General features: G+C 40.9%; 1 protein-coding gene across 4 annotated transcripts in view; it reads right to left on the bottom strand.

Annotated features, from left to right (window-relative positions):
• Positions 1-7,660: 7,660 nt before the first annotated feature.
• The window catches only part of clcn5b (chloride channel, voltage-sensitive 5b), a 29,602-nt gene continuing 11,737 nt past the window's right edge, over positions 7,661-25,525 (bottom strand). For all 4 annotated transcript variants that reach the window (XM_034857089.1, XM_034857088.1, XM_034857087.1 and 1 more), the window contains 15 exons: positions 24,306-24,472; positions 23,696-23,795; positions 22,899-23,086; positions 22,032-22,154; positions 20,893-21,099; positions 19,823-19,903; positions 18,701-18,935; positions 18,228-18,403; positions 17,771-17,911; positions 17,182-17,368; positions 14,823-14,965; positions 14,454-14,603; positions 13,971-14,076; positions 12,145-12,361; positions 7,661-8,744 (listed from right to left, as the gene is read on the bottom strand). In XM_034857089.1, coding sequence (XP_034712980.1) covers positions 8,654-8,744; positions 12,145-12,361; positions 13,971-14,076; positions 14,454-14,603; positions 14,823-14,965; positions 17,182-17,368; positions 17,771-17,911; positions 18,228-18,403; positions 18,701-18,935; positions 19,823-19,903; positions 20,893-21,099; positions 22,032-22,154; positions 22,899-23,086; positions 23,696-23,795; positions 24,306-24,472 — 2,312 coding nt within the window. In that variant the 3' untranslated portion in view covers positions 7,661-8,653. The remainder of the gene's footprint in view (positions 8,745-12,144; positions 12,362-13,970; positions 14,077-14,453; positions 14,604-14,822; positions 14,966-17,181; positions 17,369-17,770; positions 17,912-18,227; positions 18,404-18,700; positions 18,936-19,822; positions 19,904-20,892; positions 21,100-22,031; positions 22,155-22,898; positions 23,087-23,695; positions 23,796-24,305; positions 24,473-25,525) is intronic.

Here is a 25,525-nt window from a genome sequence, read left to right as displayed (position 1 = left end):
AATGGGAAAACCGGGACAAAAACACAGGGAAGGCCAAACAGGAAAAATACCCCAACAAAAACCCCAAACCATAACAGTCCAGGGTACAAGTTCTGAGTCAGCAAATGTTATATTAGCGGAGTAGAAATTAACTGTATTGATGGTTACAATTTTGAGGAACTTTTAAGATGCTCAAAGAGATATTTTTATTGAAACATCTCTTTTCCACAGATCTCATAATTAAGACTTCCTGTCTCATTATTTTGAGAAAAGATCTTGTAATTTCAAGGAAGTTAGAAGATTACAAGATCTTTGCTTAAAGTTACGAGATAGGAACTCATAATTACGAGATCTGTGGAACTCATATAATTACGAGATCTCTTTTCAAAATTCCGAGTTAGGATCCTATTTACAGGATCTTTTCTCAAAATTATGAGTTATCTTCTCAATATAACAATATAGGTGTTTTCTCTAGTGAATGTAATACGCTTCCATACTAATTAGCCAAACTAACTGAAAAACAAGACAATTCTTTGGGCCAGAAAAAGGGCAAATGAGATATTTATTTAATTAGCAAAATATCATTTTCTCATATGAACCTAATTAACAATGCAACATGGTGACTAGTCCTAAATGTGCATTCACTTTAAACTATTACATTTTTCTATAGCATTTGATGTGCCATGCAAAGTTCTTTCACCTCATGCAATGAAAATATTGATAAATGTGAATGAATGGTAAAGTGACTAAAATATGTACGCTATATGTATATTTAAAGCTCTAGAACAATCTCAACAAAAATAAATTACCTAAAGTTTTGCAAAAGTACAAAGTTGTTTTTGTACTGGAATGCATTACACTGCACAGATGGTTGTACTTGTGCTCAGTGCGTAATGCATGTTTTATATTTGGCCTGTTGTATCTTGGTCAAACCCTGAGGGAAAGCTTCACTGTAGATTTTATTATACAATATGACAAGATTAAGCTGTTCCCTAATCTTTTTGTTTTGCGATAACATGATTAAAGACATGATTTACATACCAGAAGTCTCCACAAAGTCGGCAGGGCAAATCGCTCCAAAAGCATTTTGCCGATGGCTTCAGCTCTTGTGGTCCATTTGTATTGGGCTGAGGTCATCCACGCATGTTTGCTAATCCTTAGGGTGAGAAAGGTGCAAACAGTCCACATGCTATAGGACCTTGAAAATAATACAATTCAGTATTTAAAATATTCGACCTAGCCTTGCTTTGCTCAGTTGAAAACGTCCCTGAGCACCCTCGCAAATCCTATTCATGCTTACTACTTCAAAATAAAGTTGTATTTGCTGCTTTCATAATGGATTAAATACCTGTAAGGTAGCACTCTTTTAGCTAGCAGTATGCTTGTAGCTAGTGTTAGCTACATTAGCCACTAACAAACAGTTAAGCTGCAGTAGAATTAGCATGTTCAACTAGCCTTACTCATCAAATATTAGCTTAGCTGTATCGTGGTTTCAGTTATACAGTAGAATTTGATGCTATTAAATCGTTTTTAGGCCAACAATAGTTTTTTTCACATGGTAAATATTGATGTTTCACACATAAATCATAATTTGCAGTCTACGTACCAGGCAGTGACGTACTGTTTGCTAGCTGCACTTGAGGGAGAGGCTGCATGTTGGTACTGTTGCTAATTTCAATTAATGTGAATTGGTAACCATTCTGGTCTAATTTGTCTGTCTTCCCCACACCTGGCGATTAAGATCTGCCACAGGCACAATATGTAACTTATGAAAGTAGAGGGGGCATTTTTATACAATTGTACGTGTTTGTTTATCTTTCTGTCATGACAATTCATTTAGTCGTTTAGCGTCTGGGTTGTCTTGCATTTTATTTAATAACGCATTAGCTTACTTGTGATAGCTTTGTGGACTGGAGCATATGCGTGTTATACATTAACCTAGATCAATACAAATATTTACTGTTGAGAAATTAATTTTAATGTATTTTACTTACACTTTATATCTTACATTGAATCTAATTCAGTTTCTTGACTTTTAGAGTTTGAGATAAAACCAATAAAACAAGAAACAAAATCCCTGTTCCTTGTCATAACCCGCACACAGACATGCAACCTGTATGCAACATATGCAACAACAAGCCATTTAGTTAGTAGGCTAAAGGACTATTGCACATTTGTTAGTACCTTTGAATCTGCCTGCTTTCATGTCATAAGCAAACGTACATTAGTGTTAACCAGTTCCCGAAAAAAGAAGCTGATGGTGCAGTTGTTTTGTAGCTCTTTAAGGCAACATGTAGTGGCAGAAATGTGATCTAACGTTCCAAAAAAAAATTATTTTACAGTTAACCTGTAGGCCTAATACTAAAGCAAATGTATAAATAACCCTTCTGGAGTTGGATGATATCACTTGCCAATGATTTTAAAAAGACTAATATTAGCTCTTGAAATGAGTTTGGCTAATGCTAGACAAATAGCCTGGATGCCAGCCAAACTTAACCACGCCCACAACATTAGATGTTGGGAAGTTCAGTCTGGACTTAATCCTTTGAAGGGCATCTATGCTTGAACCCGAGCTGTTTGGACCAATCAAATTGTCAGGGTAGGCTTTGTGTTGAATTGGTTTACAACAAAGATGGCTGTCGCTGGAGAATTGAGATGTGTAGATTCCACCATTGCGTGCGTCTGTTATAGAAGATACCAACAGCACACTAATTTTGAAAGAGAAACAGAGAACTGCGGTCAAGGCATCTGTCATCGGAAAGAGGTTTTTGCCATCCTTCCTACAGGATTTGGCAAAAGTAAAACATACATGCTCCGTTGCTCTGATTGGTTGTACATCTATCCAATTCAGTGCAGAGGCCTTTTCTTTCCTGGTTCGGTTGAAAGACGCCCCATAATCACAGCCCAATGAAGCCGTATCAGACTCATATTTTTTTCTGACTAGAATCTAAGTATAACGTCAGGCTACTAGACAAACACTAAAACAATATAAATCCAAGTGTTGGCATATGATAAACGTTTATGTGAAATAACGGGTGTGGTTGAGATTGTTGGCGTGTGCTCCATAAAGTCGGAAAAAATGCTGGTTTTATGCAGAAGTAGGATTATATTGCAGCTTGGGGACGTAAATTGGCTCTGTCACACTTGATGACCTAAAGTTTCCAGTATCTGTGGAGAGAAATTACAACACGCTGTCCAGCAGTTGAACAACATGTTGGATGAAAACATATCTGATGGCAGCCATAGATCTATTTTGGGATGTCTCGCGGAGATCAGTGATAGCCGTCACACTGAAGAACGGGTTGATCCAAGTGCTCTGGAGTTAAACCAAAACCCACAGTGAGAATACAATTTCATCTGGTACTAGTATATATCAGATTGCTTCCAGAGTATGTGTTGGCTCCATCAACTTTTTTCTTTCCATTTTCTCTGGATTCTATTACCCTTATCACCTCTTTAAACCTTTGAGTTTGATCAGCGGTTCTCAAACTCACTGCCTCTGGTGAGCTCTTGAAAAGAAGCAGTGCCTGCTCGTGTCACCCCACCAGAGGCTGCGTTTGCAGTTTAACCAAGGAATGACGTTCCCTTTTTGGATTGCTTCATCTCATAAATTACTAAACAGGCTAAAAACACCTCAGTGCATCCCATAAAGAAACTAAGTTAGTGCACAAATATCAGATAAATAATACAGATGTATGGTAGCAATAGCATTAGTTAACAGCACCACTTGGGGTTAAATTGTGCTGAAGCTACATTCATGTAGTGTGGGACATGCTACATAGACTCTGGGGTCAACCATGTGTTGTTTTTTCCAACCTAGAGTTTTATACCAGGAGGATATAAATAGTTTGTCAGCCTCTTCTTGAACTTCCCTAGACGGAGTTAATGAGGGGTTCAAACTATTTGATTACCAGTTAGGTGTGGGTCTGCTGGGAGAGATCAATTCACTAAAATTCCTCATTTCTAAAATGTAGAGCCACTCTTTCAAGCCCTTAAATGCTGTTACTTGTCAACGCATCTTAAAGCTGCACTAGTCAGTAATTTATAACAACGGCTCAAATGACATGTTTTTGAAAGGGGGGGCGGTTGCCTGCAGTGACAAACCCACAGAGAATAACCTCGACCCGAGAATCTACCCTCCAGTTTCCATATGCTCTAGCGGTTTAGTGTCTTTAGCTTATTGTTTTGGTTTTACAGCCCTCAAATTTTTTTATTCTTTAATCTTTTCATTGTACTTTTCCAACACAAGGAGTCACTGGTCATAACACAACACAAATTACAACAATCAGCATCACAGCTCGACAACTTATGTTTGGTAGTAAAGGGTCAGTGTAATTATTCTGTTACATAAGTGGCTGCAGGCGCTGTGGGAACCTCCACCTTTATAACCTTGGGTGAGGCCAAAAGGGCAGAGATGCAAAGCTGTGGAGTGGATTAGATTGCATTCCTTGAAAAAAAAAAACACACACACACACACTCTTTGCATGCTTGCTAAGAAAGAGATTTGACACTTTGGGGTGTAGGATGACACCCTGGATCGGCCTATTACCACATTGAAATGTTTCGCTGCTTTGTAATGTGCACCAAGACAACGGCAGACCTGGGAACGGGATGACTGATATGAGAGAGAGAAAAAAAATGAGGTAGGGCAACTTATTTCAGAGAATAATGAACAAGGAACATAAAGTAAAGACGCCATAATGAAAAAGAAATCAAATGAGAAGGAAATAAAGATAAGCATATTGTATAGAAGTCCAACCTGTGTGTGTTTGAGGTGTGAGAATGCAGAAGCCACGAGCAGGTTGGTTACTCGAGCCCCATGTGAAGTATTAGCAACAGGAACTGAGCTCAAGAATACACTGAGTCATTACTAAGCGGCTACCTAACACACACACGCACACACTCCATCTACGCTCTGAAGTCTAAACTTCTCACAGAGATTATGTGGCCAGAAATGAGCTGACTCGCTGTCAGAGTCAGTCAAGAATGACAGCGCAACACCTTTAACCCAGAGGGTCTGCAGTACAAACACACACAGCGGTCATCTAGTACTTGTCCCGCAGCATGTACAGAGATTATCATATCAGATAATGAGTCCCTGGGCACAGAGATGAAGAAGGTGAAAAGGAATGGCAGAAGGGCCACACTCTTCTACTAAATATACAAATTACTAGAAGCTACTATACAAAAACATCTTCAGACGCACTCACAGAAAAACTATTTAATTGGACATTACTTTAAGACTTTACTTGTAGACTTACTGTAGGCTAAGTATCTACTGTGCTTCTGTATTAAAAGGAAAAATACACAGCACAAATATAACAAGACTACAGTCAACCGCCATGTTGGTGGCTTGATGAGAATGTACTTGTGATTTGAACTAATTGCTCATGACTGTGCCAACATGCTAAGGTTTATCAGGTGTGCTTACCATGTTCACCATCTCACTTTTCAACATTTGCTAACTAGAAAGGCACTCAGAGAGCGCACACCTTTGTTAAGGCCACGCCCTATCGCGCAAAGAAAAAAATTAAATAATATGACTTATTCTCGCTCCAAAACCCAATGGGTTTAATGGGTTGGGGGTTGCAGTAGATCAGTCTTTAGGGAGTTGGGTTGGGAACCGGAGGTCCGCTTGTTAAAGTCTACATATGGACTAAAGTCTGGTGGAGGACTGGTAGCTGGAGAGATGCCAGTTCACCTTGTGCAATGCCAAGGTGCTCTTGCGCAAGACACCAACCCCCCCCCCCTCCAGTAGCTGGAGAGATGCCAGTTCACCTTGTGCAATGCCAAGGTGCTCTTGAGCAAGACACCAACCCCCCCCCCTCCGGTAGCTGGAGAGATGCCAGTTCACCTTGTGCACTGCCAAGGTGCTGTGGACCAACCCCCCAATCAGAAGGTTGGTAGTTCAAGTAGTAGAAGTGTCCTTTGGCAAGACACTGAACCCAGAAATGCCCACAATGCTGTGCCATCGGAGTGTCATTGTAATTGAGTGTGTGTGTGTGTGTGTGTGTGTGTGTTTTCATCTGATGAGCAGGTGGCACCTTGTACAGCAGCCTGTGTGAATTGTTCCTGTTCTATGCATAAGCACTTTGAGTGGTCGTAAAGACTAGAAAAGCTCTATATAAGAACAGTCCATTAACCTTTAAGTTTCCCAGAATCTTTTATTTGACTCAATTTAAAGAGGCCTAAATTTTTCCAAAACACGTAAAATCTGTAAAAGATTAACTGTTGGGACAAAATCCTCTAAATGAAAGAGATAATCATGCTGGTGAAACAAAGTCTTTGGTTTCTACTGAGGATTTACATGCGTGTGGGTCATTACTGTCTATGGTTTGGAGCAAACCGAACCTTCTCATCTGGCAAGTAACTTAACATAATGAAAAACAATAAAGGCTGAGACTAATTAATAGTGTGTTTATCCCAAAACATGTAAACTGAAAACAGATTTATCAATAAAGACATCAGATAATATTGGCACATGCTGTGCAATAACAGGTTCAAGAAGAAACAACAGAGAAAGGACTCTGAATGTGAGTGCATGACATCAACTGTAACACAGTCAATCACTCAAGATTGCTTCAGACATAAAAGGGGACATTTAGTGCTCCTGTTAATTCATCTGGGCATCTGGACTGCCTACCAAACAACAAACCATTCATCAAGCCCTTCACAGGGCTTAAAGTGAAAAAAAATCCTGAGCCTGATACTTTTTGACTCAGGATTTGAAACTGATCTAGTAGAAACCCAAAATACAAGTAGGAACCGGAAAATGAGCATATGTCTCCTTTAAATCATCCTAGAGATGGTGCATGGTCCTGGTAACGATCTGACGGATGAATCTGACTGCAATAATAAATCGGCAAACGGAATCAATCAATTTGCAAAGGACAATCTAAGGAAGTGTGATGCCGAGGTTGGGCCAGAGGTGTAAAGTGCGTGGGCAATGGCCTCTTCTAACTTCTCTTTTTAGTAAACTTGAAAGGTTAACATACAGTATCTTCATCAATTTTGAAAACTTGGGCGCAGCAGACACTTACTAGAAGCATATCATGGCCAGATTATCCCCTTTTAAAAGTTGAACTTCTTAGCAAACACTTGGCCTATTACACATCCAGTCAACACGCAGCAACATTTTGAGTTGTAATATTAACGCTCTTTAGTGTCCTTTAGCTCTGTTTGGGTCGTTAATAACTCCTAAAGGAAATAACAGGCTCCACGTTGTTTACCATCTAACTGTTAATCTGCTGGTTGTTTGGTACCGGGCGGGTACAGTGGCATCCATTTGAGATTTTTTGCTGAAAACAACCACCAGCTTTGTCTGAAAACACAGCAATGAGAGCAGTGAAAGTTCACATCAAAACTTTTCAAATTAACATACAGTATTTTTACCAAGTGCTTGTTGCCAAACGGCCAGCTTTTGGTGTTAAAAATGAAAAAGATAAGACTAATTTCAGTGTCCCTGGAATGTTTTACTAGCAGCACAAGGGCAGTTTCTAGATGAGAGGATTGCAGTGAAAAAAGTCAATCAAGTCCCAGGCTTAAAACGAGTTGACCTGCTCAACCTTTAAAGTTCAAAGAAACACAGACACATTTAAGTGAAATAATAATTTAGTCGCACAAACAATTTGACATTCACATAAATTAATTGTATGTGTCGTGGTTCTCTCTTTCTGTATTGTTTAGCCCTTCCACAGCAGCACAGAAACACCTGCACCCTTCCATAAGGCTTGACATGGCTTTTGCAGCATTGTCTTTGTTTGATTTTTGATTTTTTTTGTATTTGAATAATAACCGCCATGATGCCAATCGTAGAGTCGGAATGGAAGACAACGCCGCATAGTTTCCAGGCTGGAGTCCAACGCTGTATTACAAATCATAAGAGTCTATATGATCACAACAAAAAGACATTTTTAGAGAGTTCCCAGGCTGTCATGGAGTCCTTATGGAGTGTAAGTGTGTATCAGATCCTCTTCTCACACTCCGTGTGCTTCGCCCCCGAGGCTACAGGACACCTCACAGAAGAAGGGAAGAGAAGGTGGGAGGTGGGGGAGGCAGCAGAGCATCCATCAGCCCAGCTCAGAGGGCTCTGTCTGGGCTCGCTGTGACGGCCGCAGGGCAGGCACGGAGCTCCCCAAACCTCTTCATTTCTCCTCTCTTCTTGTGAGTATTTACGGCAGGGGATTACCTGTTCTCACCTCCTTTTAAATGTTTTTCTCTGAGGTGTTGCAGAGAAGCAAGATGGCACTTTTGCTCTCCACATTTCTCACTTTTTTCTTTAGGGAAAAAAGGGAAAGAAAAGGAAGGACTGAATGGAAAAAAAGACAAAAAAGAGCAGATGTGAACTATTCTATTGACTTATTTGTCAAGTGTACAACATCCGTCTGGGTTGAACATGAAATTGAGGCCAGCAGTGAGGATGAGTCATTGTTTCGGAAAGCCAAAAACGCCTCCATCTTACAAAAAAAACGAAAAGAAAAAAGATCCATTGTTCTCTAGTCGCCTGAGCAAATGGAGCTCGACTTACTTGGCTTTCTCTGAACAGACACTTTAAATGTAGAAGAGTAGGAAAAAAAAAAAGGTGCTTTTCATTCAGTGTGCAAGCTGGTGTCTTCGTCTCCCCTGGTCTACAGAGGCGAGATGGAAGGAGAATAAGGAGGAAGGACGGAGGGGTTCAGTTGAAGAGGATGGAGTCGGGGTCTCTGTTGGCGATCTGCGCCATGTGTTTCAGTATGTCTTTTTTAGTGATGATTCCCAGCAGCCTCCTGGTGACAGAGAGAGAAAAGAAAACAACAGGTCATGGACAAAAGCAGATTACTTCATATCATACCTTGTTTGCTTTGTCATGGAAAGTCAAAAGAGTTGATAGAAAGCAGGCGTGCGCGCACACACAAACGTGAACGCAAACGCACACACACACACACACACACACACACACACACGCTCTGGCCTTCCGTCTCAACATTGTGCCTCAGCTCTGTTTGATTACAGTCTCAGAGGGATAGTGGCACACAGCAGGAGATCAGTCGTGACAAATAAAAACGTAAAGTCCCTGATCACACCATAGCCGTTTAAAAAATGGGTTCAGGTTCCCAATCGGGACAATAAGCAACAAGAGCCAAAGCTAAATTATGTTGAATGAAATTAAATCTAGTCCCTCTCCAGTTGGATTACATTCAAGACAACAGGGTTGGCAGCTTATGATTCAACATGGCCTCACGCAGAGAGAAATCATTTGTGGACAGAGATATTAAGGAAATAATTGTGGCAAAAGATGTGGGTCGAAGGAATACTGCCTAAAGAGAGACTTCGACACTTTGAGCCAAATTTGAAGAAATTCCCCTCCGGGGGGGTCATATTGCATTCACAAGAATGGGACAGGTGTACGGATGGAAAACCCCAAAACACAATTCCTCCTGTTTGTTGTATTTCTGTCATAATGAGGTATCCCATTACAAAGCCCTTAAAACAAGCTTGTTTTGCACAGTAAATTCGAAATTAATTCATGATGATAAAAGAAAAGAAACACTCCCATGCTCGGACTGCCGGATATGCCTCCTGCCAATGAGCCAACCATGAACTAAAGATACTAAGTAGAGTTTTTCTGGGAAAATACCATAGTTGTCAGTCAGAGACCTGAAATTATAAGTATCAACTCACTAGACGGCTGCAGTGATCTTACTCTGCACTTCACACCGCCTCAAGGTCTTTTATTTTTATGAGTGTGTTAGACTATCTTCATTCCCAGACAATGAGTGATACGCTTGCTCTGAAAACACAAATCCTGCCTCATCAAGAAGAGCAGATGACCGTCCTCAGCCATTTTCAGTTCATTCTGCCCTCTCGCATGAAGCCCAAGCCTTCCCACACCCCTTTCTTTTATGCGCCTCCTTTCGTTCCCATTTAAAATGTCCCATTTGCTGGTATAACTGAGCCTTCTATTGGCCAACAAGTAGCCCGTCAGAAGAAAAAACGTGCAAGATTCATCCAGAATCTTTGTGCCTGTCAACAACCTTTCAACAGCTGTGTGCGAGGTCAACCGTGCCCATGAGCCAGGCAGTGAGTGAACCTTAAAAATTGCTAATTTGTTGTTAGATGTTCTTGTGGGGATCAGTAGCTAAATGCCTGAGAAGAACACATGTAGAGCCAAACTGAAGATAACTAGTGAGGTTTTTGTTGAAGGCAGCTTTGGTGATTTGGTTTGAATTATAGTTGATCAAGCCCTTCATCTCGAGGATAGGCACACTTTAGAGCTGCACTGGGAAACTTTAAAATCATGCTTTAGCCAAATTTTGTATGCCAAGTGGGCTGACCCCTTTGACTTTTACCCAGTGGATGAGAAGCAGGATACAGGAACTTGACTTGGGTCTTGAGGAGCTGCAGTATTTATAAAGGGACAAACTGAACCCTACACTGTTAATTTCCTCGCTCTTCCGATCGCCAACAGCTGTGTGCTCTGAGCTCATCCACCATCCCCCTCTCTCTCTCTGGACCACACACACACGCGCTACGCACACACATACGGACGCACACACACATACATGCACACACACACACACGCGCGCGCTACACACTGAGCTTCTCCTCTAAGGAGCTTCCTTACTACTTTGATCTGGACTGAGACCCTAAGGACTGGCTTTTTGGTTCTGGAAAAGTCTGAAAGTCCGGACCAAACGAGGTAGGTGTGAAAGGGCCCCAAGACTCAAAGACATAAGGTAGCTTGACCAAGACTCAACAACTAACTGCAGCAACTGAGGGTTTAAACTAAATAAATACAGTGTGTCAGAAGCAGAAAGTGACAAAGAGAAATCACAAGCTATATTGTTACATGTGTGTGTGCAAGCCTATGTTTGACAGTGTTTGTAAAACACACCATTTCTGTACACTCGTGAAAATATGCATTATTCCACCCCTAAATGCCTGAGACCAGTGTGTTAGAACAAGTCAGATTTCCATCTGAACAATATGGTGTAAAATGTTGGAATTGGTTTTGTATAAGGAGACGATTTTAAACAAACTTAGAACGAAAGTTTTGGTAATTATGTTTGAGGTTAAACTCCGTTTTTAAAAGACTGAACACAGCAGAGTCTTGGTCTTCGTTTCCAACAAAGTGCTCTATATCCCGGCTGTGCAGGTATTTGTGTATCTTCTACTGTTTATGCATCAGATGAATATAAACCTGTGTTGAAATTCATTTTCAGGTTTGATGATAATGTTATTTTTCAAGCAGAAATGATTAATATTTGCCGGTTCCAACAACATAAATGTGAATGTGTGAAGATGTCCTGCTTCAGTTTGTCTTGTATCATTGTACAAGACAAAATAAGACATCTCAAAATGCCTTTGATCTGGGGAAAGAAAAAAAATATCTGCTGTTTTCACTATTTTGTGACATTTCATGGACAGAACAATTAACTAATTTCTTTCGACAAGACAACTGTGTATGCCCATGAGCCCCTAAAGCATCCCCAGTAGAATTGTTTCCACCCTGATAAACGCACCTTTCATCCCTTTTTTACTGTTTCTCTAACTCCATTTTCTTACTTTAACAGATACAACAAAAGAAGCAGACCATTCACTCTCCACTCAGGTTCCCCAAGCAGTCCATAAATCTAGCCTCAACACAGAGATCACTTTGAAGTTACAGATTTGACTCTGAAGACAGAATTTTACGAGCTACATGAATTTAAAAAATATAAAAGGATGTCAAATATCATCCAAGCTTTTCAGCTTTGTGTTGCACACAGTGCATCTGAAAGGGGGCTCCTTGGTGAAGTTCATGGTGATGAGGTCAGCAAAGGTGAAGAGATTTGGGTAAATGCACCTGAAGAATGTTCTGTGCCATCTCTCACTGCCCCTCCCTCCATTAACCGTCTATGTCTTCCTCCCTACGTCCTGTGTCTCCTTGCTTTTCCTTTAATGCATGACATGACAACGACCCACGGCCCTCCTACACATCCACATGTCACTCCTTCAAACCCTCCACATGCACAATTTCCTGAAGATGTCTCACTTTAATGTCTACAGCCGTAGGAGTGTGTTAAGTTTGTGTATTCATCCATCTGTTACTCCCATCTTTTAGCCCCTTCTATCTTTCTTGTCTCGTCTTTAAAGTGACGTGTAAAAATAAATCAAGCCCTGCTCGCTGAGTATGTTAGTTCTCACCCGTTATGTGTAACCAGACACTGGCGTAGTCCCAGCTTCCTGAAAATATCCACAGTGATGTCCATAGGTGTGTGGTCTGTGACCGTGAAGGGGCTCAGATCCATGATGCCTCTGAGGCGGAGTGGTGGTGGAGCGTCAGCGGCGTGAGCCGGAGCGTGCTCGGTAAAGACCACCTGGGAAGCGCTGACGACACCCTCCTGGCGCTTTCGGGCGTTGTCTGAAATGAGCGGTGGTTAACTTGTATTAGTATTTAAAATAAGTAAGAATGTCACAAAATTATTCAAGTAAAAAAAACAAAAAAAACATTCTGATCGGTCACACATTTCTTTGTAACTTCAAAAAAGCCTTTGTTAGGCATCCTGCAAACTGCGTGAGCATGTGTTATGACTGCGGTGATATTTGTTTCTGGGGTCTGCTGTGTGTGCCCTGTGTTTAATTTCTTTTACATGCAAAAAACGAATGGTGGCGGGCATTCATGTCTGATGTTTAAGGAGCCAAGATGGCGGCCGTCTGCAGGCATTTTTTATCCTCATCTGAGGCGTAACAGCGTCTATATTTCAGACAATTTTCAAGCGTGTTGAAAGCGTTTCCAGGCTAAATAGAAAAGATGTTTATATATGTCATTTTGACAGAAATACATTTAAGATCTGACATTTTGATGTTTAAAAAGGTCTCTAGGTTTTGACACAAATGATTTTCAAATCTTGCACCCATCCATGCAGAACGAGATATTCTGTGGCTTATTTTGCCGTCAATACTAACATTGTCTTTGCTGTAATCAAATCAGTATATATTTATGTTTAACATGAAGCATACTACTGCTTGAGTGCATTTTATCAATGGGAAACATACATGTGTACAGACAAAACTAGCAGCCGCCGCGCAACAGACACGTCACGCCACGCAGGCAGTGTGCAGCCGGCCTTAGTGTTTGCCAGCAGACCTGGGTAAAAGGTAGCAAGAGATTTCTTTATATAGGCCTAATTGTAAATTTGTTATATAGGCCAATTTTAGTGTTATTTTTTAAGCTATCTGCTGTAGTTATGGCCAACACCGGGGCAGGACTGTGACAGAAAATAAGGGAAAAAAACTAAGAACTAAAAGCTTAAAAAGGAAAGACAACAGGCAATAACGTGAGTCACAATCGGTTGGGCTTCAGCAGATGGAGACAATTAAGGGATTGTAAATGATTAAAATACCTTACCTCGAATTGGCTCTTAGGAATGTAATATATGTCTTTCATTCATGACATAACTTTACAGTGAGTGATGTGGTTGTACGTCAGTATCGGACATTAAACTACATCCCCCTTCCATTTAGCACAGATGTTTTCTTTTAGTTTATGTTTGTGTTGGCCTACCATTGTCTTCGTCCTTGTCCCACTTGTAACGTTACTTGTGTAAAGCATCCGTGGGTTTCATATATGGTACTATATGAATCTAAGTTATAACTATGTTGGTTGGTTCAACTAACTCCTAATGCTCTGACTCGTAATGCAGTGACAGGGATACCTGGTTTAGCTCGTGAGACATCCAAAGTAGGCCAAGTTACCGCATGCAACACTTGTAATGAAACGTTGCCTCTGTAATTTCTGGCTGAGCAAAATATTCATCGTGACTAAATGACCCCACTGTAACGATAACACTACCACTTTTGTCCAAAGTGGCCGCTAGAATCAACACAAATTGAAAGTTAAATATAGCCACTTTAAGGTGACATTTCATACACAGCATTATACAATGTTATATAGATTAGCATTAAACTTTATCCTTATATGCATTTTTTATTTCTATGCATTCACACACACACACACACACAGTTCTGACCTATTGATATGAGCAGGTCTCTTCTGAATACGAATCCCACCAGCCTCTGGGACTCCTGGGAGACGACCACAGGGAAGCCACTGTAGTGCGTGCTTTCCACCAAGGCCTAGGGACAAATAAGACAACATAGGTTATATACATTTTGGTACATCATACTATAAATCCACGAGTCCTGAGGAAAGAGACCAAATACATTTGATGTTGTATAACTTACTTTGACAGTTTTAGTTAGTTAGGAATAACGTTATAAATACTACCCACACATATAAATGCTATGTATGCATTTATAACTGACATTGTTCACTTATTACAGTAAATGCAGATAGCACAGTTTGGGTTTTTCACATGTGCTTATCTGTATTCCCACGTACAAAATACATGTTTTGCTTTAATATACAGAATGTGCGTTTCACATCACTGTGGATTTATTTTCTCCTTGGCATTGCAGTGTATCATGATATACTGTGCACATGTGTCCATTACCTCCACCTCCTCTACAGTCATGCCCTCCTGTGTGAGAACAGCCAGCGCAGGGTCCGACCTTCTGGGCCTCATCACGTCCACAGTCAGGCTGCTGTGCTCAAACTCCTCTTTAGGCTCCAGGAACGGGTATCCATTCAGCCGGATGTGAGCCTGCACAACATTGAGGAGTAAATACCAAACCTTGACCTCTTAAATCTAGAGCTGGCCGATATGAAGGAAATCAAATATCACAATATGTTTGGCCAAAAACACTGATGTTGATATTGTAGGGTAAACTCTTGGTGCTTTCACAAAAAAGTTACAAAATGACATTTTAGACAAATAATCAATAATGTGAATATAATGACTAAATGAAACACAGACACACACCTCATAGATTCCCTCTCTTCCGAAAGCATCTGCCACCCATTTGCTGGTCATGGTCGCTGCCATGAGAGGAACGATGTACTCCAGACCGCCGGTCAGCTCAAACATGATGACTACCAGTGACACCGTCATACGAGTCACTCCACCTGGAGGAAGTAAAATGTTAGAAATCCTCTCTCAGTAAGGCATCTGCAGGTGACTCACAATGCGTTCTGTTGAATGAATCATTGTCTAATTCATCTAAACTTTACATTGACAACAATATATCTATAGTATGATAAGGGTGCATGAGTCTGGAAGGGATACAGTACTGTTGAAACACAAAAAGGGTAAATACTAGAGTCAGCCTCAGGCTGCAACAACATGTAGTAACACATAAATGCATTTTGACATTTCTTTATCTAAAAGTTTGAGCTCTTTATTTTCCTTCTTTCTATGGAGATATTGGGAGTTTAGGTCAGTGGTTCCTCCTTTCTTCAAACTAGGTGAAAAGGGATACTTTGCTGCTTTTTGAACCAGGCATGTGGCATCTTTCTGTGGGCATTGTGTTTAGATGAATGGTGGTTGACTTCCCTCAGTGGTGCCCACGCTGCGGTCTGGCCTCTGTGAACAGCGGGAGCATCAGCGCTCCTGGACAACAGTACTTTAAGAGGCTGTAATGGGCTAACTGGTATCATATGAAATTAGAAAGCCTAGGTCATGCTAGCATTTCGGGAAGGGAGCTACATAACGCTCCAAAGTTAGGCTAATGTTGGCTAGGACAAGACTGGCATATTCAAAAGGGTCATTTCGAACAAACTCCCAGAAAACTGCAGAACTACTGAAGAATTATTAAACAGCACATTTGTGATTTAGTAGTTAAGGACGCACACAGCCTCTGGGTAAACGATACTTTCTGAAAGCACTTACTATAAGAAACGGAGAGAAAATTTTTAGTGCAGTAAAAAGAATAAGATCCATTGACTTTGAAGTTAGAGGAGATCATTGCTGGAAGAGATTCTTAGTCACTTGCATTAAACGCTACTTTACAAGAGCTATCTTTAAGTACAGAAATTACTCAAATTGGTCACACAAATATATTAGTACATATTCCAGAAACAAAGAGCTTTGTCCCAGATCTGCTGAAAAGACAGATCTGGCCTTTTATTCGGAAACCCTCTCCTTGTGGTAAGAATTTAGTACCAATCTGTTTTTATACTAAATGTCCCGAGTGCGATGAAGCACACCAGCTATCTGTTTTCTTTGTTCACTTAGACTTTGACAAAGGAACTAGAAGGTAGAACGGTTTATTCTTATTATCCATTAACACTCCTGGAACTCACAATATGAAACAGCAACAGTTAATATAGATTTGCCTTTTGTGCTTATTTGAACCACAGCAATTATAATAATGTCTATATTAGTTTCTGATCATTCATAAAGAGTCTGCTGAGGCCAAACATTCACAAAAACTAAACTGATTTAATTACAATTCAAAACTGATAGACTGAATAATAGTTGAAATTATTGTTAGTGTGCAAATTAACACCTTATTAAGACATCTCAGTCTGTAAAAAACAAAAGTACATCTTTCTAAAACATTTTTGAAATGAACAAAAGTCAAACGAAACCCAATATTTATAAAATACTTGCAACTAATAAGAGTTTAGGGACTCAAAAACCACTGTAAAGTCTCCCTCAGTCCATCCATCACGCAGTACACTACTTATTTTGGTATGGTTTCAGTGGTGGGGGGAGGGGTGGAACAGAGCAGATTCCTGACTTCATTCTCCCCACCCACATCCAGCTGCTCTTTGGGTGTCGCAAGACATTCCCACATCAAATCATCTAATCTCTGACATGTTACCAGTTGCTCGGAATACCACTATAGGAAGGGGAACATCCAAATCTAACTGCCTGCTTTCTTTTATCTATTCCAAGCTGCTTCTGGATATCAGAGCTCCTCACCCTGCCCCTGTGCAGGTGTGTGATCTGATCTTTTTTACATTACATGTCATTAGCTGATGCTTTTATCCAAATCAGCTTCCAACTAAGTGCTTTCAACCTTAAAAAGGTACAAACTTCGGACAGCATGAACAGTGCAAGTACATTAGCTTGAAATAAGTCAAACTACAAAGAGACATATTATATATATTTTTCATCATCATCCAAGGTGCAGTTGGAAGAGATGTGCCTGCTACAGAAGATGTGTGGGCTTTGGTCTTTACGTCGACAGACAAACTTTATCACACACATTTGTCTGTTGATGTAACTGTGCATTTTACCCAAACTCATGACCATTTCTACTTTTCTTTATGGTACAGAACCCTCTTTTGAACAAATCAAGCCACAACCCAAGTGCTCACTGCCAAACACGTCTCACCTAAACATGCAGCGGCTCCAACCATGGCGTAGAGGCCCGGAGTGATGCAGTCTGCTCCTGGCGAGCACCACCCTTTAAAGAGAAACCAGTCGTGGTGATAGTAGGCCAGCTGCTCCATGCCAACACCCAGCAGTCTGCCGGCGATGGCTCCAACTGCCATACTGGGGATGAAGAGACCAGAGGGAACCTGAGTGAACAAAGACGAGAAAACAACAAGATCCTCAACACATGCTGAGTGGCGATTGAACAAAAAGGATTCTCTCTAATAATGATGCTAAACAATAACACAATGTCTTAATTGAAAGCTTCTGTAATACAGGCAAACTTTGTTAATTATTATCCAGATGTATAAACATCTTGCATTTTCACATGCTATGTTGAGCAGAGTTCACAGAGGATGGTGCATTAACATAAAACAAAAAAAAGGCAAAGTAAGGGATGGCTAACCAATAACTAGTTTAAAATGTGAGGGGTGACACTTTAACAGGTGACACTATTCAAAGAAAAGTGTTTATAACAAGTCTGCACAACAGTCACTGTGCAAGAGTGGATTTAAATGTTTGTGTAAAGTCTGTGTGTCCGGACCAACCTTCATGCCAAAGGTAATCACAGTGACCGTTATCTTGAAGATTAAGGCCAGGGCCAACTGCCACAGAGCAGTGTACAGGCCTTCTCCTGCCGGCCGGTCAGCGAGGCTGTTACCTGCACCAGTATCTGATGTGTTGGTGGGCTGGAATGAGTGCGTGGGAAGAACAGTTACAGAGAAAGTTAAACAGAAAGAAGATATTGAAGAAATAGAATGGAGTCGGACAGAAAAACAAAAGGCGTAAAAAACATTTGAAGTTACTTAAAGTAAATAAAAATTAAGTTATTCTATAATATCACACCATCTCCACTTTGAAATGACTTACTATCTCTCCAAACAATCTACTCCTATCCCCAACACAAACAGATTCAATATCTACACATAAACAAATCCTACACACACACACTCCCACACGAACCCTCTCTCTCTCTCTCTCTCCCTGTCTCTCTCTCCCACACACCTGTTTGTAGCCGCAGAGCTGAGAGGAATCGAGCAGTGAGCAGTCGTTAAACAGCTCAGAAATAAGCTCAGCTCCACTCATCCTGGTGTAGCTGTTTGGGTAGGCGATCACGGCGGTCAAAGCTGTGACCACTAGCACCTCAACGACAGGGTAGTGACCCAAACGAGTAGTTTTACCTGTTAGAGACAGGAGAAACAGAATAACAGGCATGAGGTTAGAAAAAAAGAAAGAAAAGGGTTTTAGGGTTTTTCCCTAATAAGTGAGACAAAAAATGGGGCGAGGGGGGCCGACACACAAAAAGGGCCCCTCGGGTCGGACTCAAACCCCGACCACTGGCAAGGACTGAGCCTACAGGGGGCACATGCTCCACCAGGTGAGCTATAGGTTTTCCCGGAAAGGCTTTCATTTAAATAAATAGGACTATATGTGCGTCTGTTTAGGGCACACGCATCCTGCTTAACTTCACCACTCACGTCTCCTGCACCAGGCGATGTTGGCCCTGATGAACAGCGCCCCCCAGAGGCCACCGAATATTCCCAGCAGGATGAAGGGGGCCAGCTCCACCATGTGCCACGGGGCATGAAACTCCACGTAGAACAGCACAAGGCGGCTGTTTCCAAACGGATTTATGGAGCGCAGAGTGAAGGCCGCTACCAGGGCAGCGAAGAACGAACGCCAAAGAGTCTTCAGAGGGAAGTAATAACTCACCTGAGGGGGGGAAAACCGAGAGTGAAAAGAGAACTTTGAACTAACAGAAGAGATACAATAATACATTATCCTTGAGCTTTGAGAAGCAGCACTCAATAGGTGAAAGTGCCCTCTGCCCTTTTGCTGAAGATGGATTAAAGCTGCTGAGACACATTCGCCAAACTATCAATGCAAACACTCGGTCATGATTTATTGTGCCCCAGTACGGTCCCAGTGCTCTGCAGTTTTCAGCATTGAGTCACGTGTTCAACACACTGCATAAATTAACTGCTGTACAAGGACAAACACAAGGGATGGTTTCAAAACTGTATAACTTTATCCTTGAACCTAAGACATCTTTATCAGTAGAAAAGTGTACGGTGTAGGGATCTATCTTCTATAAGAGAGAGATATTTGCTGGGACACAGTATGGCAGAATCTACAGGATACCTCCAAAAACGCAGATCACCAATTATTACATTTTAAATTTATACACAGAAAGCATCTTACTCCCAGAAAACGTCATGCTATGTAATTGTCACCTATGTACACTTAGTGTTCCAGGGACATTATTTCACAAAAAAGACCACTATAACAAAGCTAATCAGAATAGTTTTTTTCCCCACTTTTTTAAAGTAACTGGCAGTGTTCTGATGCAGAAAACAAAAAAACAAAAAAATCGGTCTCTTTGATCCGCCTTGGCATTATTCACTGTAAGGAAATCATTTTGCCTCAAGAGTATGTGATATAACTATGGTAGACATTAAGTCTCATGTTGTATCAGATTATCCCCTGATGTTGTTTGAGGGTGATTACCAGACAAATGATTGGGATGATGATGATGATGATGATAATGATGTAGGGTTAATCAGCGGCAGAGAAATCAATAAAAAAAAAACTGTACTCACCTCCTCCAGGCTGAACAGGACTCCTCCAATGGGAGCCCCGAAGGCCACAGACACACCTACTGCTGCTGCTGCCGACAACACCTACAAGTATGAAGACAAAACCAATCTGTACTGCAGTACAACTCAGCCGTTAAACAAAAAAGTATATCAATCAACAATCAAAGGAACTCTGCCTTCTCCTTTTTGTTGAATGACCAGATGTTATCTTGTGCAGGCCATTTATTAGAGAACAGCAAAGTCACAATAGGCTGATCAAAACCAGTGGTTCCCAGTGGTTCTGTGATAAAGGCCAAATACAAACACAGAGCACAAAAGTAGCAATTTTAAGCTATTTTTGTGATAGGAAGTAACAAACTTTAATAAAATAAGACATTTCTCTCTTCAGCTACTGTTTTTCTAGTTTTGAGGGTAGTATATTCAAAGACAAGAAACAGCTGTCATTTATTAACTGTTATTTGAAAAACAACAAATTAACAAATAACAAATTAACAGCTGCAGAATTTGTAACCACAAAGAGCATTTCCCAACACTTTCCTTTAAAAGTTCCTTGGCATGAACATTTCAATATATAGGAGTTTATTAACGTTAAAATGTGTTCCCACAGCCTGCCTTTGGTCCCCCAGTGGCTTGAAATGGCAATAGATGTAAACTGAGGCCTGGGTATCCTGCTCTGCCTTTGAGAAAATGAAAGCTCAGACGGGCCAATCTGGAATCTTGCACTTTGTGAGGTCATAAAGGGCCAGGTTATCCCTTTCTCTGCTTTGCCCACCCAGAGAATTTGGCCCACTGATGAGAGAGAGAGACATCAAGGCTTTCAAACAAGCAAAGTGGCAGTTGGTCAATTTGGTAATTCTGCACCAAGGCTGAATTTTGGGAAATAGACAGATATTGTATTAGTGGACCACTAATTTCTATATAAAAGCATCCAAAGAGCACCATCTCATGGGACCTTTGAGGGAGACTACCAAAACAATTTTTCCTGCTGAATTCACCCAAACTAGGACACTGAATCCTAAACTAGCAATACAATCCCTCATTATTCACCTCACCCAAGCTGCCTCAGAGCCTACCTCTCGCCGCTTGGCCTCATTCTTCCGGTACTTGGTGAACAGGTGACACAATATATTAGCGCAGCAGCAGGCCACATGTACCAGAGGGCCCTCCTTCCCTAAGCTTAGCCCAGACGAGACGGCTAAAACCAGGGTGATGGTCTTGATGATCAGGGTCCACTTCCCCAGGTAGCCACGGATGATGAACCCACTCAGGATGGTTTTAATCTGAGAGAAACGGAAAGAGAAAGAGTGCGTTTGCATGGATTAGTTCAACCCATGTAGACACAATCAGGATAGGTCTGCGATTGTGTGTGTATGTTTATGTTAGGGACGGATCCGTTTTCATATGCAAGTGTGAGCGTATAGCCAAGAGAAAGTTAACAGTGATGGAAAGGGAAGGAGAGAAAGCAGAGTTTGCATTGTGGATATTTTTCTTCCAGATGAGTAGTTAATCTGGTGTGTGTGGGCCTGTCGACCGCTGCCTGACCTTTCAGAGTCGATTCAAAGGAATCCACAAAATTAAGGCTGGTCTTTGTTTAAAAGGCAGGAGTGGCAGAGAGGTTTCAAGTTTATACATGCAGAAGCGAGTTGTGTTTGTGTGTCTTGCTCTGTATATATGAAATGGGTTAATCAGTTTGGATATGTTTGTGCTCAGTTGGGTTTTCCACTTGTATTTCAGTGAGTGTAAGCAAATCTTCAGCTTTTCACTTCCTTCAAAATAAAGTGTGAAAGAAGTGAGACGAAAAGAAAGTAAACACTGGTGGAGAGCGAAGAGGATGGAGGGAGAGCAGTCTGGCTTTTAGGTTTAGTGTCCACTGAATGTCAATTTGCGCTTTCATATCGTTTCAGTTTGGGCGTAAACAAATCAAAGTGATTAGATACTGTAAGGAAAAAGAGAAAAGGGAGAAACAGACAACTAGTAGGACTCATCTACAAATGTTTATTAAAAGAAAAATAAACTGCATACAACTGAGCTATCACATCTCAAACTGTTTATTCTTGCAGCTTTATCATCATCCCAATAAAATCCTGTCCCTGAACAAACATGCATAAATGAAGCAAACAATGAAGAATTAAATGAGTCTGATTCATATGTCAAATGAGGCACAACTTGATTCTGCTTTTTAACTACATTATCACACTGAGTCCAGTTTTACCTCTGGTATTCCTGAGCCACATGCATATGGAGCGAAGGCCCTGACCAGCGCGACAGCCAGGAAAGCAAAAAGTAAAGCCCAGAAGATGTACATCAGGTAGTTCATTATGTAGGCTAATGGACCCTGCAGGGACACACAAAGAAAATAAATTCAATTTATTCAATTCAATTTTATTTATAGTTTTAATCCCAACAGGAGTTATCTCAGGACACAGATAAGCAGGTATAGACCACACTCTATAATATACAAACCTAACAATTTCCCCCTCAGAAGCGCAAGCATTTGGTGCGACAGTGGCAAGGAAAAACTTCCTTTTTACAGGTAGAAATCTCAGACAGATCCTGGCTCTTGGGCAGGCAACAGTCTGCCACTGCCGGGTGGGGCACAGAGACCCTTATACAGATATATGTAAATGAGTAGACACATGATTTCTTAAACCGCTTGTCATTACAGAAAGATAAAAGCTGTATTTCATTCATTAGGCATCCTGGCTTAGCTGTGTTATTATATTGTGTCATGACAGCCTACAACCAGGAGGTGGAACTAAAGCCCCATTACCACTAGAGAGACACTGACTTGAACATGTACATGAAATCTTGCTAGACTGCAAAGAGTGTTCTCATGTCTAAGCAAAAAATCAACTCCTCAAGCAGGAAAATAGTGAGGTATAATAAAATAGGCAGCTGCTGGATCGTGACATGAAATTAATTTCGTTTTCACACTTAATTTAAGAGAATTGCCTTTATTAGCCCAATTTCCCTTCTGCAAACATATGCTTGAGAAAGCTTGGCTACAATATGTATATTTCCTGGATCTAAGCGTGCAGAAGACAATTTTTACTCTGGATTCAATTGGTTGTCCCCCTACCTCCGATGTCCCCGTTATCAGCTCAGCCCAGCTCTGCCACTGTGGACACTGGTCCCGCTCTTGAAACGTCGTCTCATTGGACGTCCAACAGCAGTGCTCGTGGTTGAACCAGAAGCCGATGAGACAAACCCCTTCCTTCATGTCAGTCAGCCAGTGGGCTGCAATGTCGATGCCGCCGGCTAAAGCACCTGGGAGAGAGAAGGATGCGTTAACTTTATAATTCTGCCTGTGTTAACGTGGAACACATCCATCATCACTTGTCACATTTATCCTTGTGTTCTGGGTCGAACTAAACTTTTTGGCTTGTCAACATAATAAATATTCTTTTTCTTTAGAATTGTGTAACCTTGCTGCCTATTTTCAGTGCTATTTTGTCACTTTGCACCAGCTGCTTGCCACCACATGGGAATACATTTTCAGCTAAAGCCCAGGCAGCACAAAAACAAGAGGAGCGGTACTGGCATACTGTGTTCAGAAAGATTACTATCTTAAATGATAACCAAATGGTGTACTGCCAATTCAACTCAATGTGCGGTAAAATTCAGGAAAGATATGTCTAGCCGTGCAGATAGTTGCAGGTTTACTTCTTTTGGCTTTGTTTCAACTTGCCACCCAAATACAAATGAGAGAAAAAGCGCATTCAAGGTACCATTTTGTAAAAAGTGAGATTGTCTTAATTTTTTTAATTTATTTTTTTAAAGCAGGTCAAAACATTATATACAGTCAAACATTTACATTTCACATGTATTAAACAGAATGAGTCCAGACAACAGCTTGAAAAAATGTAGGGACACTACCTGACATGAGTCCCACTAGAAGCATGAGCAGCCATCCAGAGAAGGCATCACTGATGCTGTGCAGCAGAGCCACAGTCGACTGTTTGCTCTTATTGCTGATCTGGATGCACACAGAGATGAGAAGATCAATAATCGAGAGTGATTACCATCATCATTGTATTATTGGGTTTCATGTCCTAGAGTATATTACATTACATACGGTTTCAGTGATACTTTACATTAATGTTACTGCTGCAGTGCTAGAACACAAGTCATGCAGCCAAGTAATGCACTTTTAGTTTGTACAGTTTCTTCAACATTTGACTGTTCCTTGGTTATTAACACTCCATGTTCTATTAACATAGAAAAACCAGGTACTATCAAGAGCAAACTGCTTAACCTCAATTCTACAGTTTCTGTGTGTGAATCTGTTGAGCTATAAATATAAACTAAGGAGGGCGTGAAGAGAAGGATGTTAGACATGGTGGTTGTCTTGTCTTGAGCTGATACTTAGAGAGCATTTGTGTTACAGATATGACAGTGAAGTAAACAGTACCGAATAACGATCATCTAGTTATGGTTTTTACTAACTTTCCCATCATTAACAAACGCACAGCGCTATTCTTCCTACCTCTCGGTGCCTGTCGCGGTCCCTGCTTTTCTCTCTGACCCAGTCGATGGTGTTGAAGTCTTCGTAGGTGCCCACCCCGGGCAGCGGGTCCTCCAGGGGGTCCACAAGTTTACTGGGGCCGTTACCGTTCATACCGGCTGCTCTGCTGCTGTGTTCCTCATAACCTCCTGGGGAGGGGGGAGGGACAGGGAGCGAGAGAAACAGGGAAGAGAGAGATGCACATTAACATCCTCACACACAAATGCCAGCCTCTCGCTTGCTACCACATTGTTCTTGCCTTTTCATTATATGCATTTTGTTCTATTGTTTTCAGACATGCTGTGTTTTGGAGTTATTCAAGATACTATCATTTAAATATTTGAAGTGTGATTGCATGTTACTTGGGCCTTTTGTGGTCATAAAAGGACATACTTCCACAGAATGAACAAGTACGTATGGGAACACACACACACACACACACACACACACACACACACACACACACACACACACACACACACACACACACACACACACACACACACACACACACACACACACACACACACACACACACACACACACACACACACACACACACACACACACACACACACACACACACACACACACACACACACACACACACACACACACACACACACACACACACACGTTATTATACAGGGATTTGTTTTTGATCTGCTGCAACACAGAGGCCCAGTGGGATCTGCTTTCACCATATGAAAACACATGCTTTGAGTAGAGCCCGACTAAGGAATCTTAAGGCCGATACACAAATTTGGTTATTTCTAAATCCGATATATCGAGAACGTGTAACAAAACAGATTTCCCTAACACTTATTTGTAGTTATTTATGAGTACTCAGTAAAACACTGATAATGTGTTTTATTGTCACAACAGAAAAGAGGAACATCAAAATATATTAAAGTTCTGATAAATAAAATGTATAAAAATACAAACACCGTACTTTTTAAATTTTCATCATTTGTCATTATAAATGATTCTGATGAATAAAAATGTATATTAAAAAAAAAAATGTTCGGGATCTCCCTAATATTGTCCGATAATATGGGTCCACCAATATATTAGTAGTAGCTGTCAACATATCGACTAAGTGTTGGTTGGACAACTTGAGATAATCTAGCAAATAGTTTTACTAACAAAGCTTATCCAGAAAATCTTGATCTTTTATTTTATATAATGAATATATATATATA

Source organism: Etheostoma cragini, chromosome 19 (genome assembly GCF_013103735.1).
Source record: "Etheostoma cragini isolate CJK2018 chromosome 19, CSU_Ecrag_1.0, whole genome shotgun sequence".
Classification (NCBI taxonomy): Eukaryota; Metazoa; Chordata; class Actinopteri; order Perciformes; family Percidae; genus Etheostoma; species Etheostoma cragini.
This window is presented reverse-complemented; position numbering and strand designations above follow the sequence as displayed.